This window comes from Protomyctophum bolini, assembly GCF_963924005.1.
Source record: "Protomyctophum bolini genome assembly, chromosome: 14".
Taxonomy (NCBI): domain Eukaryota; kingdom Metazoa; phylum Chordata; class Actinopteri; order Myctophiformes; family Myctophidae; genus Protomyctophum; species Protomyctophum bolini.
In genome coordinates, this window is record NC_137875.1 from 29,714,352 (window position 1) to 29,735,624 (window position 21,273).

General features: G+C 42.2%; 3 protein-coding genes across 3 annotated transcripts; 1 reads left to right on the forward strand and 2 right to left on the reverse strand.

Moving 5' to 3' along the window:
• vip (vasoactive intestinal peptide) lies at positions 1-2,532 on the forward strand (the record flags this gene model as incomplete). Its single annotated transcript, XM_080781906.1, has 5 exons — positions 1-95; positions 482-586; positions 1,013-1,138; positions 2,059-2,170; positions 2,330-2,532. 5 exons carry the CDS (start codon positions 1-3, stop codon positions 2,336-2,338), a joined length of 447 nt encoding a protein of 148 aa, XP_080638032.1. The 3' UTR covers positions 2,339-2,532.
• Positions 2,533-9,575: 7,043 nt separating this feature from the next.
• fbxo5 (F-box protein 5) lies at positions 9,576-13,958 on the reverse strand. The gene is made up of 6 exons (XM_080781335.1): positions 13,874-13,958; positions 12,510-13,131; positions 12,219-12,389; positions 11,776-11,866; positions 10,514-10,711; positions 9,576-10,205 (listed from the first exon to the last, which is right to left on the reverse strand). Exons 2-6 carry the CDS (start codon positions 13,073-13,075, stop codon positions 9,945-9,947), a joined length of 1,287 nt encoding a protein of 428 aa, XP_080637461.1. The 5' UTR covers positions 13,076-13,131; positions 13,874-13,958; the 3' UTR covers positions 9,576-9,944.
• Positions 13,959-15,012: 1,054 nt separating this feature from the next.
• LOC308327787 (F-box only protein 5-like) lies at positions 15,013-18,912 on the reverse strand. Its single transcript, XM_080781334.1, has 6 exons — positions 18,832-18,912; positions 17,500-18,136; positions 17,220-17,390; positions 16,899-16,989; positions 15,983-16,180; positions 15,013-15,697 (listed from the first exon to the last, which is right to left on the reverse strand). The coding sequence occupies exons 2-6, from the start codon at positions 18,123-18,125 to the stop codon at positions 15,437-15,439; spliced, it is 1,347 nt and encodes a 448-aa protein (XP_080637460.1). The 5' UTR covers positions 18,126-18,136; positions 18,832-18,912; the 3' UTR covers positions 15,013-15,436.
• Positions 18,913-21,273: the final 2,361 nt, after the last annotated feature.

Sequence of the window (21,273 nt, forward strand, 5' to 3'; positions counted from 1 at the left end):
ATGTTACAGAGGAACGGCACCCAACTTCTTCTTCTAATAGCCCTGTGCAGTGTTTTATATTCCCGGACCTTCGGTCTGCCATATACATCCATGAGGTAGGTAGACATCACAACATCACTCTTATGGACCGCTATGTCCTCTTCAATTCATACAGGCCACTTTATGCCAGTTGTTAGGAGCCTATATATGTAAGAGGAAAATCAGAACGCATTTATGTAAATTAGTGCATTTAAACATTTTTGGCCAATCGAACCCTATTGTGCACCAAATGGTCGATGACCACTTTATGGTGCAGGCGTTCGATTATCCCTTATTATTATTATTGGTGTTGTAATTATGTAATGATGTTTTATCATGACTCAATTATGCAGAAATGTTTAATATTTAAGCTGGGTTGGCCTGATTATATGTGGTATAGGTTTTGTTAGTGCATGCAAATTGCTTGTTTGTTTATTGAAAAAGTGTTCTTACTGTCTGGCAGACCAACAAGACACGCAGATGGACTCTTTACTAGCGGATACAGTAAACTTCTAGGGCAGATGTCAGCGCGAAGGTATCTGGAATCCTTGATCGGAAAGCGAGTCAGGTGGGCATTCTTTTACAGCGGGCTTCGAATAAATTGCAATAGATTAGGACTTAGGTAGCCTATATACTTATTCAACATGGCAGTCCTTGAACAAATGAATGTGCTTTTCTGTGTATTCCCTGAATCTCACCTGCATGAGATCATATTCTGTTCACAGTCCTGAATAGAGCTTTTTTATTTATCTTTATTTTAACTTTTTAGCAATCTGTTAATGGAACGAATTATTATTAATATTATTAAATTGGAGTTCACATATTCTATTTTTTCCAGAAAGCAAGAAAGAAAGAAAGAAATTGACCTATTGACAGGGGAAAGGCGTGCAGTGACAATAAATAGATTAAAATGCATGATTATTGTAAATAGAAATCAGTTCATGGCATATTTAACATGAAACATTTAACAACCCTTTTTTTCATCCTGTTGCAGTGATGACCTGAGTGGGGAGCCGGTGAAGCGCCACTCAGATGCAATCTTCACAGACAACTACAGCCGCTTTCGCAAGCAGATGGCAGTCAAGAAGTATCTCAACTCAGTGCTAACAGGAAAAAGAAGGTAGGTCTATGAGGATGGGGTGTTGAGAGAAGAGCCTTCTTCCCCTTCGGTTGGCTTGTTGCCTGTATTCTGTCCATCGCTATTATCTGTACATGCAGTTTTGCCTGTATATGCTTGCTTATATATACCTGCGTACTGCAGATAGCTGCTGAACAGACGTGCATTTCTCTCCCTATCTCTGTCTTTCTCTCACTATCTCTCATGCACACTTTGTCTCACTTATCAATCTTTCTTTAATCTTAATTCATGTTTGTGCATTGCTCCAATTTGTAGAGTAAAGGAGTTGTGCTTTGTTGCATGTAATTCTGTGTTGAAGTTTGGGCAGGTGTGCGATACATAATGTGCGCCTACGTGATTTCCCATTGGTCTGTCTGTATCTCTATGAATATATATTTTGTGCAGTAGGCCTACAGACCAACACATTGCTGTACGTGGGTGTACGTGTGAATGCACGCACACTAGGCCTACCTAACTGACATAATCATACTCATATATACCTACAAGCTTGCTCGGCTATTTGTACAGAGGAGGACCAGTTGAAACTCAGATTACTTGTTACACAGTTACTTGTTTGATTTATTTTATTGCACTGTGGATGAGAGGGAAACGGAATTTCACCCCTCTATATGTATGACATATATTGATGTGACAAATAAAGAAATCTTGAACGTTGAAACAGATCAGTTTTACAAAGTATAGTGGGTTTAAGTGGTTAATTTGTTTACCCCACGACCCACCCTGCAGCAAACAAAGGGTATTTGTGTGATCTATATACACTTCAGTGCTTACTTGTGTAATAACTCTGTTCTGCTCGACTGTTTCTTCACCCAATACTCACATCTCTCCAATCTTTTCACCTATATTATTCCCTCCCCACCCACCATTCCCATACCGACCCACCACACCCCTACCCACCCCAGCCTAGAAGAGCCTGGTGCCAGTGACCCAGAGGAGTACAGGAGTGAGCCCATTGCCTTTCAGGAGAGTTATGATGACATCAATGTAGACCATCTCATAAACAACCTAAAACTGGTAGGCTAGCGTATACACGCACGTGCGCACACGTACACACGCATATATGTGTTTATGTCACTCTCTCTATACCACTTATTGTATCTCCTTCCTGCCTTCTAACATTTTCACTCTCTCTCTCCTTGCTTCCCTTGTTCTCTGGGTCCGGTTCTTCCACAGCCTCTCTGAGGAAGGCCAGTGTGTGAATACCTCAAGTATAATCTTCATAACATTCCAGAAGAAACCAGTATTACTTCAAAGGACATCCAGAAAATACAGTGCACTATATGTCCACATGTGGTTACTATCTGTCAATCAATGATTCAAACATTCAATCATTGAGCAAAACGACCTGTTTACATTGTATATAAGATACGTAACACTAAATATTCTGGTACAGAGATTATTCAGACTACACTGTTCAAGCGTGTCGATGTCATGTGTTGTGCTGGGATTGCTCCCAGCAGTACGGTCATCTTTGTGCAACTAATTCTTAACATAGCAGTTTTCCCATTGACTTTACATGCACCGGTAACTTTGAATGGAACACTTTTCCCATTAACTTTTCAATTTCCTCATTTCCTCCCCTTAACATTTAATATAGCATATTTGTCCCATTGACTATGAATGGAACAACTGCCCCATTAACGGCCAAAGGAACAAGGATGATCAGAATGCTTGGGTTGGGTTTTTGGAAACCACAACCTGATGGGACATCAATGAATATGAAGAGGAGGATGGACACATTTTGCATTATAATCAGTTTATACTATTCACATAGAGATTAAAGAGGCTAAAAAGTATTCATGAACCTGTCTAGAACGTATACTGATGTATTGTACACTACTCAACAAATAAAAGATGTTGGTTTATTTTTCAAATCTGAGTTGTTAGTGTTAAGTCAAGTGATTGATTGACTTGTACACTCTCTGCACACACACACAAGTGTGTCTAAAAGCTCCACTAGCATCCCTGACCCCTATAGAGGCCAAAGGGTCTAAGGGTGCATGGCGCTAGAGGAAGGGTCATCCCTGACCCCTATAGAGGCCAAAGGGTCTAAGGGTGCATGGCGCTAGAGGAAGGGTCATCCCTGACCCCTATAGAGGCCAAAGGGTCTAAGGGTGCATGGCGCTAGAGGAAGGGTCAAGGTCACTAAAATCTGCAGGGTTCCTCCTCCAGTGGGCTTCAATCCAGCAGGGGCTGCCCATAACTCCGACCTCCCGTTAGTCTGACCTACACGTGGCCGGTTAAAGACTGAGGTTAGGGTTGGCGACCTAAATGGCCGGTTAAGACTGAGGCGTGGTTAGGGTTAGCGACCTACGTGGCCAGACAGCCACATGTATCTATCAACTAATAACCTACCATTATTGCCTTGACGAGGCAGTGTGGTTCTGAAAGAGTGACTCAAATCTGCTCTCAAGACTCATATTTGTGCTGGAGTAAACCAAATTACCAACAACGTCTATCTCCCTCTCTCTCTCTCTCTCTCTCTGTATCTCTCTCATGCACATGCACACACGCACACACGCGCACACGCACACACACACACACACACACACACACACACACACACACACACACACACACACACACACACACACACACACACACAGTAGGGCCAGAAGGTATTAGAAACCTTCATGTAAAAGTGTCGACTGGCCTCATTAACTAACCGTATCCCTAACCCTAAGCTCACACTAATAATGGGATGTCAGAATTATGAGTGGACGAACAAGACTCCAAATCCATTACTGCTCCTAACAAGCAGCTTGGTTGCCTCCACCATTGAGTGTGTCTGTCCAGCATTCCAAGGCCAGTGAGTCGATGTGATTCCTTCAACTGTGCCTTGGTTTGCCCCAGGGTCTCCTCCCAGTGGGACGTGCCTCAAGGAGGCATCTCCTAGGGAGAAGCCCGAGAAGCAATATACCCATGGACCTGTTAAAATACTTCCTAAAGTCCACGATCACAACACCAGAGGGAGTTCAACAACCCACGTTCAACCCAGATTCGGCTCAAACAAGGGGTTAAATTGATTTCGCTCCTATGCCACTAAAATGTGGCATATTTAGGAGCATGCATGGGTGTGTGTGTTCGGACGTTACGTTTCTTTCATATTACCAGCCTTGACAATCAAGTCTATTCCATCTGCAAAGTAGAGTGTGGCTGCTGTTCCAACGACAGTGCCCTTGACGACCTTAGTGGCCGTACTCATGGCCCAGAACACATAATTGCTATGGGGTCATCATACAAGCCGCTCTTTACATTGCCTCTCAATGGACTGTGCTGCATGCAGCAGTAAAATACATCCAGCATTCAGAACAACATTAATGTGTGAACAGGTTCACTTGATACAGAACAGTATATCTCTAGTATATTTGCCCATATTTGACTACTGTAGCCTACTGTTGCCTCCACCCTCAAGGGGAACCGTTACTGCCCAGCCCATAGGGGAGATTGTGGCGCCAGTTCCAGAGAAATGCACTAAAAACCACTGACCAATCTGGTGACGCACCAACATTCTCACGTGAGTTTTCCATAGTTTTTGTCCACATCTACAACAGCTACCCCATCATGGTAAAAGTACAGTTGGCTATCTGTGAAAGCCATACTGCCCCAAATGCTCCCCAGGACTCCAGCCCAGATCAAAAGGTGGTCCTGCAAATCAATTCATTGCCTGCCCTACTCAACTAAACTCTAAAAAAGCTTTGTAGCATGACTATTCATGGACTCCTTAACCACCATACCACACCATCACTGCATTCTGGCCAGGTCAACGTTCCTATAGCATGATGGACTCCTTAATCACCCTAGCACTACCCTGGCTTCTTGGCCAGACTCATTTCACACAAAGGCAATTTATTTTGCTACCAGCAGATTTGCTTCTGGCTACAGCGAGGCTACCCTAGCACACCATCACTGCATTCTGGCCAGGTCAAAGTTCATAGCATGATGGACTCCTTAACCACACCATCAGTCACTGCATTCTGGCAACTGACACAGGGTGATGCATAATAATTTGACTCATAAATGTCATGAGCAATGAGCTGCAGGGTGGAGTTCAAATGTGGGCCATATTATTATTAGAATCCAGGGTGTCCCCTGATGGAGCCTGAGGTCTCCCAAGGTTTCCCCTCTGTGCCTTTAAACATATGTGGGCGGTTGAATTGTACCACCATGTTGGAAAATTGACAGTGATGTTCTTGACAATGTGAATCAGTTTCCCCTGAGCACTCAGCACGATCATCCCAGATCAGCTGCAAGCTGACATGGATTTCCTCCAAAGGAAAAACAAAGGTCTCCATCATTTCTTCTATGATTTGGGGGCCCATTTCAAGGGCTTACAGTCTTACTGTATGTGGTGGTTGTGTGTGGCTTTAATACTAGAATTTAAGGAAGTACTAAAACTTTAATCACCAAATCAGTCTGACATAATCTGAAAAAGAAAGTGTGTGTGTGTGTGTGTGTGTGTGTGTGTGTGTGTGTGTGTGTGTGTGTGTGTGTGTGTGTGTGCGTGCGTGTGTGTGTGTGTGTGTGTGTGTGTGTGTGTGTGTGTGTGTGTCCATTCTCCCTGGTAGTGGGTGATATGTGATTACTGCTTGGTCGATGGAGACTGGAGAGGCTTCACTCATTAAGCCTCATCACCGCTAAACTTAATGGACATACAGAGTAAAAATAGACAGGGCCACATCCTTTTAACACTGACCATCTCTGTATGTGTGTGCATTTGATTACCACTTACTAAAAGGAAGCTGCATGTGCCTGCAGGTACAGAAGAGAAACATTGTCAGTAATTTTGTGTGCGTGTGTGTGTGTGTGTGTGTGTGTGAGAGAGAGAGAGAGAGAGAGAGAGAGAGAGAGAGAGTGATTACTGTAATTTAGTAAAAGTAAGGTAGAGAAATATTGGCAGGCATTGTGCGTGTTTGGGTGTGTGTGTTTGTGTGTAAGTGCGTAAGTCAGAGCTGTTTTGATGTCTTTCGGTTCAAGTGCAGTCACAAAAGGCATGTATTTTATTGGGCCTGTATTAGACCTAATGCAAACTAAGGCTGTTACTTTGTCATATGTCATATAATCGGTTCATTGTTGCTTTTCTATGTGTACTGTGAAATTTTATAGAGGTATCTAAAGAGCACAAACGTGCCAAATATCGCGAGACTGTCCACCGCTTCTTGTCTGGCAGCCAAATCTCACGATACCTCAGAGACAGAAACTATACCTGCCTCTGTTTAGATGCCTCAATAAAATGATGTACTTTGCACATCGAAAAGCAAGTGATTAGAAAACAAACTGTGATATGTCTTCTTTTATATTTCTGAACTGATTATACGACAAAGTCACAATCGATCATAAATAGTGATATGTATTTCTAATAAGTCCTCACTAATAATCATGATAAAATGGCACAATTGTCTCACAAGAGGGCTGTGGGCAGTTCAGCAACCTGTCCACCAGTCATCATCATTAGGCAACTGCCCACATCCTTCCTATGAGTAGAGGGCTGTAGAAAAAGATTGTGCCATTTTATCATGATTATTAGTGAGGAGTCGGACCTATTGAAGATATGTTGAAAAGTGGTGAAGTGGTCCTTTATGTTAATGGCAGGGCGGCAACTAGCCACAGCCCATATACATCCAAACAGAAAAGTCCTATATCTGATTGTATACAACTCACCAACATTGCAGCTGTACGAAAAGCTTTAATTATCCTCTTTCTATCTGCAAAGTGTTTGTTTCATAAAAGTCCATGCACTTTCTGTCAAATTCCTTGCAGATGATTATTTTTCGTTGGAGTATGGAAGTGCTCGTTGGATATCACTCAATAGACCTGCTTAGGCTACCACTTGTTTTTAATGCAGGAGGCAGCAGGACGTTGCTTTACTGAAAGCGATCTGCATAAGGTTTATTGGTGTGCAGGGAAGATTAATCTTGTTGACAGAAGTGTGTGATTCTCCACATGATGAACTTCAGTTGTCCCAAGAAAATAGTGTAAATGGGAGTGGGTTGCGTAGCCTATAGTCTTTTGAAATGATAGGAAGTTGAATGAAGTCACAGGTGTTACTATTTGCACCGCAGTCTCAGTGTGAGGAGTTGATTTAATTCCTGTTTCCTGTCTGTTATACCAGCGGTTGAGGATTTGAACATACGGCGGGTGAAGGTGGGATCATGTCATCAAGAGTACACATGCATGCACGCATACACACCATAGACTGATACACACACACACACACACACACACACACACACACACACACACACACACACACACACACACACACACACACACACACAGACATGGCACGGACAGACAGACGGACACACACACGCACACAAACAAACACACACACACACACACACACACACACACACACACACACACACACACACACACACACACACACACACACACAGCTATCGTGAGAAGCCCTAATGACATTTACAATTAGCAGCGGTTGCTGATTGTGTTTTTGAAGTGTCTGGGCATCGCCTGGGATCGATAAATCAGACAGATAAATGACCCTGGGAAACAGAAAGACCTAAAGGCCACAGCAGATTAATCTTGTACACAGCAGGGACTTGAACACTGCCAGTAGGTGACATTTCACAAAATGACTCAATCTGGCTGCTTTTTCTCCCCTATCACTTTAAGTATCTAGGTGCCCATGCACAGCTTTTCATATTTCTCCTAAATGCATTATTGTCTCCATCAGGCCGAAGGCATGGGGAGAGCGTATATGTTTTGCACTCCGTCCGTGTGTCTCTGTGTGTGTGTCCGTCCGTGTGAGTGTATATGTGTATCCGTCTGTCCGTCTGTGTACAGCTAATCTCCGGCACCGTTAACCCGGTTGATGCCAAATTTTGCACACACTCCCTGGATGCCAATGATGATCTTTTACTCCTCCAGATTCTGTCAAATTGTTACACACTATCTCTATAGTCGTGTGTTCAAGACGGATCTGTCCGATATTTCATATTTAATTCCATCCTATTTGGCTAACATTGGCTTTCAAAGTTTGCAGGATTGGCCCGTTTTTAACAAAAAGCCTCAAATCATGAACGCAGCGTGCAATTTACGTGAAATCGTTTACAGCCTTTCCCACTAGGCTGAGGAATACAGGTATATCCCACCCTAGTCTCATTAGCCTGTTATAGCGCCACCAACAGGTGGATTTTTGCTAAACCCATTTTTGGAACAAAATGCCTCAAATCATCCAATTGCAATCCAAGGCATAAGGAGAAATGGCACCCTTTTCACATTGGCCTATTGGCGCCACGAGGAGGCCACAACCTGACCTGCCCTGGTGGAGACCTGTGCCCTGAGGGGCACTTTATCTAGTTGCATGTTTTACATTATTTGTACATCTCAAAAAATATAATACACCCTAAGGGCATAATCTATAAAAATAATTTATTTGAACAATGACACACAGTGTGTGTAGTGTACTCACTGTGTGTACTGTTAAGAGTCTTTACAGCTCTAAACATCTGGTCTTGAAAACTCACAAATTACAATATGCATTATATAATGCTCCATTCTTCCACTGTTTTTACAAACGACTTGATTTGTACATGATTAGGCTGGTTATCTAAATTCATTCAGTCTTTGTTAACACGAATTTCTGGTTAATAAATTGTGAGCTTTTCAGACAAACACACACAGATTCACAAAAATATTCTCATTAATGTGTAGTTGTGTACAGTTGACATCAAAACAGGACACAACGACAAAACGGAGTGACTGAAAGATGGACAGGAGAAAGTGGCTTCTTACACCTGAAAAAATTAAATAAACATTGTCCATGTTTTTTTTTCCTTTCTTTAAATTTGTAGTCAGAAGTAACAGACCTCATTGTTAAATATTCCAGGGGTGCTCTAACTCTATAGGGGAGGCCTCCTTAATTAGCAAAGCTAAGAGAAACTATATCATGAACATTTGTATTTTGCTAATGTAAACACAAATCTTGATATCACAATTAAAATCGTTCTAGTATGAAATGTGGCCAAGTTGTTCTGTGATTTAAATTGGTTATTCAGGTGGGGTAGAGGAGCACTACTGAATGAATACAGTGCACGGTCATGGAACTTGGAAGTGTAAAATTACAATCTCATTGGGTCAGAAACACTGCATGTGAAAGGGGGAGATGGTGTATACAAGCTCTACAGCCATTTCTAATTCCACAGCATATAAACATATCCCTATTCGAATGAGTGACAGGGACACATGGGTGGCCCAAGTGAAGACAAGCGATTCAACGACTGTCACAATGGTGCCATCTAGTGGAGAAGACATGACTGTAGTACACATGTGCTTGATACCAAAGTTAATGCCAAACAATCAACCTACTTGCCAAGCAGCACACTTCCATAATTATATACAAAGTTATACCAATGAATATACATGTTGAGTTTATGAATGTAATGCATTTACAGGCATGTACAAAATGACCCATAATGAAAACATCAAATTTGACACATTTATTGAAACGTGTGAAAACGACAACGTATAAATATTTACAACATTGACATAAAAACATTAAAATTACATACAACTGTACATAAAACATATAAAATGCAATGACGCACCATACATTGAAAACTTTCTGAATAAAACTCCAATAAAATTCTACATTCCAAATGTAGAATGGCTGGAGCCGAGTGCATTTGATTGTTGGTCATCGAGTAGACTTGGATGGATATTCCTTCCACATATTAGGCAACTGGCCCATTATCCTCAGTGGTACAGTCTACTATCTCCCTTGACAAACGGATGCCTTTGTACACAGAGCACCACATTCTGTCCGTCACAGGCGTCTTACACTTCTCTTGCTGCGAGCACTGCCTGGGAGAATAGCTGGCATCTTGGAAGAGTGTCGAGCAATGCGGGGCGTCACCGTTCGGCAGGGGGTAGAGCCGTGGAACGTTTCCTGGCAGCAGGTGCAGAATTCAAAGCCGCAGCTGGCACGTGTGCATGTCGCCCTCTGAACCTCCTCCAGGTGCTTAGCAGGAGAGCCACAGTGTATACAAGAACGCAGAGACTCATGCTGCTTAAGACTGCCGGCTGCCTGTTAGGGGAAAATAGACGCAACTGTTAAGAGAGTGAAATGCTCAATGAATGAAACAAACATTTCTTTGCCTGACCAGGCAGAGGTTTTTCACTGTGCCACAAGTCATGTGACATGAAATCAAGACATGAAAGCTCACAACGCATTGCATCCGCAAGGCAAAAAATCTTTACCAAAAATCGGCGAGCATGTAGATCAGCTAATTTTGCCGAATGTTTTCAAAACTATGCATACAATTGCCTTCATCAGTTAGGACCAGATAAAAAATAAATACAGACGATATAAACAAAAACTCAAGCCAAACTCACTTCTACGAATTCACTGTAACGAGAAACTTTGGACTTCTGTGAGGAAGGGGTTCGTCTGCCAGCCCTGTAGTTCGGGGTGGTTGATGTGGAAGGGGTGGAGGCTGCACGAGACTGCATGCCGGATAACACCACCCTGGAGAGGCCAGCATCTCTGGTCAGAATGCACCAATTCTCCTGTCCTGAAGATTTTCTGGACTCCTACATAAGACACATAATTAATATGGGGGATGAATGAACATCATGGAGGGATGTTGATGTGAATAAATGAATATGGGGGATGAATGAACATCATGGAGGGATGCTTTTTTGTTCTTGCTTAATGTAAATCGCTCTGGATTAAGAGAGTCTGCTAAATGCCTAAATTGTTGATTGCATGTTGGTAGTACAGTAAAACAATCCATACTTTTTCTGCCCTTGGTTAAATATAAAATGAAGTATCAAACCAGAAAGAACCAGAGCTAGCTATGTTGACATAAGTTGAGGAGTCAAAGCAGTTTTATTCAGATGGGTTTGACAACGTGTCTCACAAGATGATGCATCACTTTGTGGAGAATAAGATAGAAGGCTAGAAGTCAACCTGACAGTTGCCAGTCAACACACCCCATTACCGCTTCATTACACAAAAGTACGGTACTAGCCAAAGCCTACATTCTACCTCTTTCTTAGCTCCGTTTGGAACCTCTATATGCAGCTCCGAGATGAGGTTCCGTGTCAGGATATCCCTGCACAGGTCGAGCCCGTCCACAAACAGTATCAACCCACTACCCTTTTCAAAAAAGTAAAAGTATCAGAACAGTTGATAAACTTAAGTCCAGCACAAAATTTCACCGCTTACAAAGCGGTTGTTTGTCAGCCAGTACCATGTTTACCCAATGCAATCTTACGGAAGCAGTACTGCACATGCGAACGGGGGTTGACTGGACTACATTTTTATTTAAAGCCTGATTTAAGCAGTTGTTTGACGCCGGACTAACATTGTTAAGTGTATCTCGGATCTGACACCTTTAGTTTTTGAAAAGAGTACCGTTTGATACTGTTTCACCACTGTTTGTGGACGGGCTCGACCCAGCTAGACCCCGTTTCGATCTGTGCACTGTAGGGAAAGGGATATCCTGGGACGGGAGCTCATCTCGGAGCTAAAGCGTAGCAGCGTAGATATAGAGGTTCCAAATGGAGCTACCTCTTTCCATGTGCATTTAAACGTATAAGAGTTGCTCATAACCAGAGAAGATGAAAAGATGGGAGTGAATTTTTGTCCTTACCGTCAGCATCACCAGGGTCTGTTGACACCGGTTGAGAGCAGCTGTATCTTCATTAATTATGTTCCTCCAGGACCGGCTCACCTTTCTACAGCTGGGAAAACGTACAGACAAACAAAAACATTACATTGCAGTACAAGATGTGGATAGACCAGGTGTCGGAGGGGACGTTTTATGCAGTGCTCACTGTCACTGCTCACGTTTCCCCTAGTCCGGTTGCAACAGCTGTACACATCTTTCTGACCTCAATACAACTTAACAATTAAACGAGTAATGCATTAAAATACAGATAATATATTCCAATAATGTACTTTAGTTTATTGCCTTATTCTATTCCTGTTCCACACATTAGCTGATAAACTTTTTATGGATCCTGAATTTGAGCTGTCGGCTAGCCATATTTTCCACTAAAGCAACTAATCATAGACTTCCAGTTCCCCCCTTACCTGATGAGGTCCATGTCTCCCAGCAAAGACAGTATGTTGGTCAGCATCGCCCTCATGTTCCTGGACAGCAGAGAGGAAAATACATCCACATACTCCCTCCCCATATGCCTTCCAATCACCCGGTCCAATAAGTGGTGCTCTGCTACTTTATCCACTACACTCCAGTCATACCTGCAACATCACAAATAGAGACCAGCAGGGTGTTAGGCTCAAATGACATAAAAAGTTGTGAATTTGTTTAACTGTGATGATGACATGCAAGATATATTGCATCTGCTGCTGTGACTGTACCTCTTGTTTTTCTGGAAGCCCTTTCCAAGCTCTTCACACACAGCCTGCTGGAACTTCACTATGGGCAGCAGGTTGTAGTTACTCTGGGACAAAGTAGTGGAGGCTGAGTTTTGTGACTGCTTCTTCCAGAGACATATTTTAGGCGTAGATGTCAATACATTTCCAAAACGGGCTACAGTTGCCTTAGATTTGGATGGAGAACATTTCGATGGAGAACGAGTCGGTGCCCTCGACTCTTGGCGGCATTTAGTCGGGGTGGCGTGCTCTTCCTTGCTTCCATGTTCAGCATCATTTCTGCTGTTGTACTGGGACAGGTAGCCACTGTCCTGCAACACCTCCCCATTGTGACTATTGTCATTTTCTTTGTTATTAATTGGCCCACTGTTGTTAGAAAACGATTCAGTAGTCACATCCACGGGTGTGAACTGGGGTTTAGCTGAGATGTGTTCTTTCAATGGGGAGGCTTTGGTCAGCATTTGCTTAGCTGCTGTAGCTGCAGCAGTCAAGTCTTTCTCCATGTTGCTGCATGGAGCCCTGACCTCCTCACAACTAGATGGGCATTTCATTGTTATAACTATTACCGGTAGTTAAATTGGAGACGCACAAATCATGAAGATCACCCCTATAGGAAAAGCAAAAAGAAATGGTATATTAGGCTAAGCGATGTATATAAAACACCGGTAGAATTACGGGACTTATTACACCATGATCCAGCTGATCGACACAGTTCATGTAGGCTACGCTAAGCTAGTCTCGGAGACTGTACTCCCTACTAGGACTAAAGCATGTTTTAGACTAGTTTTAGACACATATCTCAATACGGAGACACCCAGCTCTTCACAATGCCTGAAACATACATGTGAATTGCGAATATAAAAGAGGACATTTCCTCTACTAGTCGTTTTTCTTCTGCACGAGAAATGTGCAACATTCTACAAATAGTTTTGGCGCGGTAAGCATTTGGCGCAAAGATAACGCAAATAAGCTAGATTGGTATTAAAGTCGACTAAAACATACATCAACTTTAACTCTTAAATACACCAACTATGAGACATTAGTTAGTTCCCAACTTTAATAACTATTGCATTACTTTAGTGACAAATTGGGTCGCCCTCCGTTTACGCGCGCAACTAAAGCTAGTTAACATAAAATACAATGACATAGCATTCTTTTGCCTTTTCCAACAGTGGCTGACATATTTCTCAAATGACTTCAACACTTTTGAACGTAGTATAAAGTATAAAGTAAGAAGGTTAGCTGCATTAGCTTGCTAGTGACTTAGCTTAGCTGTGGACACGTCAACCAGATGTTCTACCAAATACAATATAAAGCAGCATCATGTTGTATATGCAGTACGTTCTTACCTCGTGTTTAGAGTGTCCTTTATATTAAAACAATCGTCTCCTAGTCCTAACAACAGGTTCTCTTTGGTCCATCAGACTACACTACTACTACTACCACCACCACCACTTCCTATATCCATACTAGTATACTAGAATGAAAATTGCTGAGCGCCAGATTCCTCGTTTAAAATCGGTGCTAAAATTCGTGCATCCAATGAAAGCGCAGCACGCCCAGCTGCATGGCGATAGCTTTAAATCTATATCCAATGACAAGCGCGCGAGACACAGAGCTACTCTGGCCAGTGGCCAATAGCACTGGCGGTCACGCCGGCGTGATGATGTCTAGTTCTTTTCTCTTCGCACAGTTCGCAGAAATGTACTGTAATTCTGCAAACTGTTAATAAATCAATCAAAAGCAAGCAATCCATGAGCAAAGAAGGAACCTTTTTATAATACTTGTTTAAATTCCACGAGAGACACGATCGACGGCTTTGAACCGAAGACCACTAAAGCTTTCTTGGCCAGAAATTCGACTGTGACAATACTGCCATCTAGTGTAGAAGACAGGATTGTGCATCGTGCTTGATACAAAAGTTAATGCCAAGTGACCAATCTGAATCGCTACTTGCACGTTCCACTGGCAGAAACACATTAAAAGCTTACAGAAGGAATACTGGTCTCCAACAGTTGTCCTTTTTAAGCGACAATTGTATCTACAGTTTCTCAAGAATTTAGACATGTTTGATTACTAGTAAGTGCAAGTAAAATAGACCACAGCACAATATCCTATACAAGCCTGTACAAACTTCATGTCATATTTAGTAAAACACGTGATAAATGTACCTTGTATTAAAGAATTCCATGAGAGCAGGAATGGGGAAGCAGCAAGGATGTGTAGGACAGCCAGGTGACATATAGGCTAGAACCCATGACACTAATTGGGTCATCTGAGGTCACACAAATTCAGTTTCCAAACAGTAAGATCTGAATTCTTAAGCCATAATTTGTACTAGTGGGAATGTTGTGTTGTGCATAATTTAAAAAAGTACATTATACCAAGAAACAGTAGAGTTTGAATGTAATATATTTACATAATACAATTTACATACATAATAAAAAATGACAATACATTCAATACATTTATTGAAACTGGCGAAAACGTATACATATTCACATATTTTCATTGCCATAAAATATAACTTTCATAACTGTACAGATAAAAACATTAAAAATGCAATGAAGCACGTTTGGTTAAAAACACTGGGAAAAAAATTTACTTTCAATTAAACACTCCATGAAGCCTGGGGACTGGGCACATTAGTCCAACATCCCAATAGTCTGACATACATGGACGGTTAAGACTGGTTTGGGTATTCCTGAGCCAATAATTTGATGACTGGCGGAGTAGGAGGTAGACACCGGTCATCAAATTATTGGCTTAGTAAGGACAAAAATAAATAAATCATTCAAGGCTTCTTGGGGTATGCAATTGATAGATAATTTATTTTGTGGACTTTTTCTTTTAGTCCAAATAAATATTGGCGACAAACAGACCCTTTCCACTCAAGTGCCACATTCTGTCCGTCACAGCCGCTTTACATTTCTCTTGCTGCGAGCACTGCCTGGGAGAATAGCTGACATCCTGGAAGAGTGTCGAGCAATGCGGGGCGTCACCGTTCGGCAGGGGGTAGAGCCGTGGAACGTTTCCTGGCAGCAGGTGCAGAATTCAAAGCCGCAGCTGGCACGTATGCATGTTGCCCTCTGAGCCTCCTCCAGGTGCTTAGCAGGAGAGCCACAGCGTATACAAGAACGCAGAGACTCATGCTGCTTAAGACCGCCAGCTGCCTGTTAGGGGAAAATAAAAGCAAAATGTTGAGCGAAATGCTAAATTAATTAAACACATTTCTTTGTGTGAAGAGGCAGATTTGTTTTCCACTGTGCCACAAGTCTATCAAACCAGATTTGTGATTAATTTCTGCTCATCCCAATGCACCTTTGTCAAAAATAGCCAAACACTTTTTGCCATAGCCAAGCTTTTAGAGCAGCCATTATCAGTTGGGGCCAGAGCCAGATATCACACAAATGGGGCTTTAAAACACAACACTGGCCCGATATGAACAGAAAACTCACCTGTATGTATTCATTGATGCGAGAATCATTGGACTTCTGAGAGGACGGGGTTTGTCTGCCAGCCCTGTAGTTCAGGGTGGTTGATGTGGAAGGGGTGGAGGATGCAAGAGACTGCATGCCGGATAACACCACCCTGGAGAGGCCAGCATCTCTGGTCAGAATGCACCAATTCTCCTGTCCTGAAGAGTTTCTTGACTCCTACATAAGATACAGAATTAATATGGGGTCATTGGGGGATGATGACCACAGCAATCAGGAATAAATAGGCACCAGTTCCAAATAAACATGGAGGGATGTTGATGTGAATGTTGGTAGTACAAGAACTTACTGGTTCTTTCAGCTTTGCTACCAATGTTGTACTACCAACATTCACAAGTGGAGGACAGGAATCAAAGTGGCTAAAAAGATAAATTATTCATTATACAAGATCACTGTGTAAACAAAATAAAGCCAGCACAGTCTAAGCTACGGGTCCTACTTGCAAATGGAAATAAAGTCTATAAATCATTAATCTGACAGTTGTCAGAGTCGACTAGATGTACGGACTTATACTGTTACTCTGGCAAAGCGTTGCACACTAAAGTATAGACTTCTCAACAGGCCTGAAAATGAAGGCCCTGCCCAACTAATGGCATAGATTTTAGGTCCGAGTCGCCGACCCGGCCCTAAAACATCGGGTCAGGTCTGGGCAGAATTTGAGAACTCTACAGACCGCGAGTAAATGTGGAATGACAGTCAGCACCATCTTCAGAATAGATAAATACAAACAGAACAGAACTATATATTTTTTCATGGAGCCCGATGCACTGATTAGGAAAGCCCATATTATACCTCGCACTTTCCATGTGTAATTAAACCTATATGCATGAGCTAGTTATGACCATCTATTAAGATTGTAGTGAATTTGTGTCCTTACCGTCAGCATTGCCCGAGCCCGTTTACACCGATTGCGAGCAGTTGAATCTTCATTGATTATTTTCCTCCAGGACCTGCTCACCTTTCTACACCTAGGAAAACATTTAAAAAAAATGCATTAAATTGCAGTACAGGATGTGGGTGGGTGGACCAGGTATAAAAATTTGCACCATAAAATCCATTAGTTTTACTGGTTCAGTTATAGAACTGTCAGGAGTGTGGGACATCTATGCAAAGAATTCAAATTAATGGGCGATAAAGTCTGTCAGCTAGCCATAATTTCAACTAGCAACCAATCATAGATTTCCAGTTTCCCCCTTACCTGATGAGGTCCATGTCTCCCAGCAAAGACAGTATGTTGGTCAGCATCACCCTCATGTTCCTGGACAGCAGAGAGGATAGTACATCCATATACTCCCTCCCCATATGCCTTCCAATCACCCTGTCCAATAAGTGGTGCTCTGCTACCTTATCCACCACACTCCAGTCATACCTGCAACATCACAAATAGAGAGCAGCGGGGTGTTAATTAAATACAATAAATGAAACTTTTTAAATTCATTTTATGCCAGATATATTGTTGCTGCTGCTATTGACTGTACCTCTTGCTTTTTTGAAAGCTCTTTCCGAGCTCTTCACACACAGCCTGCTGGAACTTCACTATGGGCAGCAGGTTGTAGTTAGTCTGGGACAAAGCAGTGGTGGATGAGTTTTGTGACAGCTTCTTCCAGTGACACATTTTAGGCGTAGAAGTCAATACCGTTCCAGAACAGGCTACGGCTTTAGATTTGGATGGAGAACATTTAGATGGAGAACAAGTCTGTGCTCTTGACTTTTCTTGACGCAGTTTAGTCGGGGTGGAGTGCTCTTCCTCACTTCCATGTTCAGCATCATTTCTACTGTTGTACTGGGACAGGTAGCCACTGTCCTGCAGCACCTCATCCTGGATAAACAGCTCCCTTTTGTGGGTATTTTTGTTCTCTTTGTCATTGACTGGCCCACTGTCGAGAAAAAAATATCCAGTAGTCACATCCACGGGTGTGAACTGGGGTTTAGCTGAGATGTGTTCTTTCAATGGGGAGGTTTTGGTGTTCCGCATTTGCTTAGCTGCTGTAGCTGCAGCAGTCAAGTCTTTCTCCATGTTGCTGCATGGAGCCCTGACCTCCTCACAACTAGATGGGCATTTCATTGTTATCACTATTAGTTCAAATGGATATGCACAAATCATGAAGATCACCCCTATAGGAAAAGCAAACAGAGATTGTATATTAGGCTAAGATAGTAGACATAACATGATAACATCCATGAACGACACAGTTCATGTAGACAAGTAGTTAGTAGTTACAGTAGGCTACTCTTAAACATATTTGAGGCTATTTAGACTAAATATGGGAGACACACTGGATGTCTGAAACCATGCATGTGTATTTCGGAATACACGGCCATTTCCTCTAGTATTGTTATTTTCTACACAGTTTTTGGCGGGGTATGCATTTTGGCGCAAGGTAACGCAAACATAGGCTACTAGATAGTCGACTAAACAAACATTACGTTTTAACAATTAAATACTGACAACTATAAGACTGTCTAGTTAGTTCCCAACTTGAATGTGAAACTATTGAATTGCTGCAGTGACAAATTATTGGGGCGCACTCAATTTACGCGCGCAACTAAAGCTAAATAGCCATTTTTTAATTAAATACAATGACATTGCGTTATTTTGAGTGCAGTTATAGGCCTCTAAGTTATTTCTAAAATTACTTTTTAACACCTTTGAAAGTAGTACTATAAAGTAAGAAGGTTAGCTAAATTAGCTTGCTAGTAACTTAGCTTAAGTTGTGGACACGTCAACCAGCTGCATGTACTTAACCAAAATACAACATAAAGCAAGATCATGGCGTATATGCACTAAGTAAGTACGTTCTTATTCTTACCTCGTGTTAAAACTGTCGTCCAAAATAACCTCCTAGTTTTCCATGGGACAGGCTCTAGTCTCCAAACTGAGAATCCGCTACTTAGTACTACTTCTACTTACAGTGAGCCGCCAGATTCCTTCCTCGTTTAAAAGCGGTGCTAAAATGCATACATCCAATGAATGAGAGCGCACTCAGCACGCCCATGCCCAGCTGCCAAGTGTTAGCTTTAAATCTGTATCCAATGGCGAGCGCCCATGGGGCAAGCGCCAGACCAGACAGTCACAGGCGTGATGATGTCAGAGAGTAACCCGACCCAGGAGTTGTATAGCCTCGGTCCCAGGCTTACTTATCTGCGAAAAGAGGAGTTGTATAGTTTACTTTTTAGTTGTATAGTTATAACTTTTACTAAGTATAGTGTTTTATATGTGATGATATTGAATTTTGGTGTTGTTTTTTATGTTATGTTGATTAATTGAATATGGAAACAAGGACCACAGAATGAAATAAACCTGATTAGAAATTAAGCCAGTGGTTGACCCCCATAACTCTGAGTGTGCAGCCCTGCAAATAAGAGTCCATTTTTGAATCCCTTCGATGAACCCGGAGGGTCCCTGAAGGCTGGACCCCACTTTGCCAGGCCTCTGTTGTGTATAGTTCTAGTAAGCTCCTATGTGGTATCACTGTATCACATTTCAACAAAATAGCAAATTCATTTCATTTCACTCTTTATTTCAGACTCAAGGGAGATCCATTCCATACAAAAACACAATATGCCTATAATATTGGCATATTGAAAATAACAGAACAGACCTCTGCATGTTCAGTTTCGAACATTGCAGACAAGTGTGTCAATGGTTCCACAGCCTAGCGGTGAACCTGAGAGAACTAGTATGACCAATGATGTCATTTATTGGCCTTGCATGTTTTATTGAAATAAAGGACAACAAAGTAAAGACCTATACTAAATTAAATTACATGTGTGCATGAGTGTGAGACCTAGGAGGGGGCATACCCGGGAGTCGGGGGCCAATACCATGGGACCCTGCAGGAAGTCTCTGTGGACGCCATTGTGAGACTACTATCTTGAGTGGAACTCTCGGGTCATATGCATAGTTTCACACCCCTGCGGGTGCATGGAATGTGTCAGTGGGCTGTTTCAGTGAAACCACACAGGGTTGGGGGATGTTTCTTCTTCTTAAAGTTTACTTTAGTTTCTTAAAAAGAAAGACAAATACACAGGGAAATAATCAAATAGGTTTAACTTTAAATACAAAATAGGTCTATATTATAACAATATCAAGGTTCAGGGATTCTATTGTCACATATAGGCCTGTGGAGACAATGGATGAAAAACGAGACTGTTCTATAACGTATACTTAACACTAGAAAGATGCAACAATTGTGAAAATAGCAAAAGCACAAAGCTATAGCAAGGTGTTTTTTCCCCACAATATTTATCTGTGGAACAGAATCAAACTAAAGGTAATGCCTCAACTCAGGGTGGGCCCAGTGGGGGTCCCCAGTTAATTTTGTGGGGGTTGTGGCCTCACTGGCCTGAAAAGCCACCAACCGGCTGAATGATCCAACAGTCACAATGGGTGGCTTAAATAGTTGCTAATGTCTGTCAGAGGCATTTCAAAGTCAAAGAGATCCTGATTCTCAAAGTGAGGACCGGTTATAACTTTACCCTGTCCCGACTCCCGACCGCATCAGCTATTTCAATAGTAGATCTACAAGCTCGCAGCTTGTCCTGATGCGAATGAGTGTGAGATAGTATATGTTTTAATGATGAAATGTGCAAATGTTTGAATATTCTTGAATCACTGTATGGGCATTGTGATTGTTGTCACGGAAACGGTTCGTGGCGTGACGTCAGGCCACGACGTCACGTCACCCTATAAAGTATGGCGCAGAAGGCAGATCATTCATCATTGCAGTTTTCCGAGATTCAACAGTGACTAGAAGAAATTACCCTCAGTGTTCCAACTTGAACTTCCAGATACTCAGAAGCGCCATATCGACCACTAAGTGCCAAGCCTCAGCGGCACTAGTCAGAAGATATACATAACAATACATATACATAACAATATAATAACAACAATAATACATAATAATATATAAAAAGTATAAATACATCCACACTGCGGGCTCAAGCCTACAGACTCCCATCCCCAAGCCTACCAGCCCCTGTCTATATCAATATACATAGGGAATCGTCTCTACAGGCATCCCTGGGAAGAATATTTTCACATGGGGCCCAAATGCATATTCATTTGGGGGTCCGCGTGAGTTGACATGAAAAAGTTTAAGAACCCCTGTGTAAGGGACCCCCCCTCCCAGAAGGTTCTAAGGTTATCCTGTGGAGGGCGGCAGAGATCTGTCTAGCCTGCCGTGATTTCGTGTGAGGAAGAAGACATGCGCATCTCGCTGCGCATGCGCATGTGCAAAGTGCAAACTACA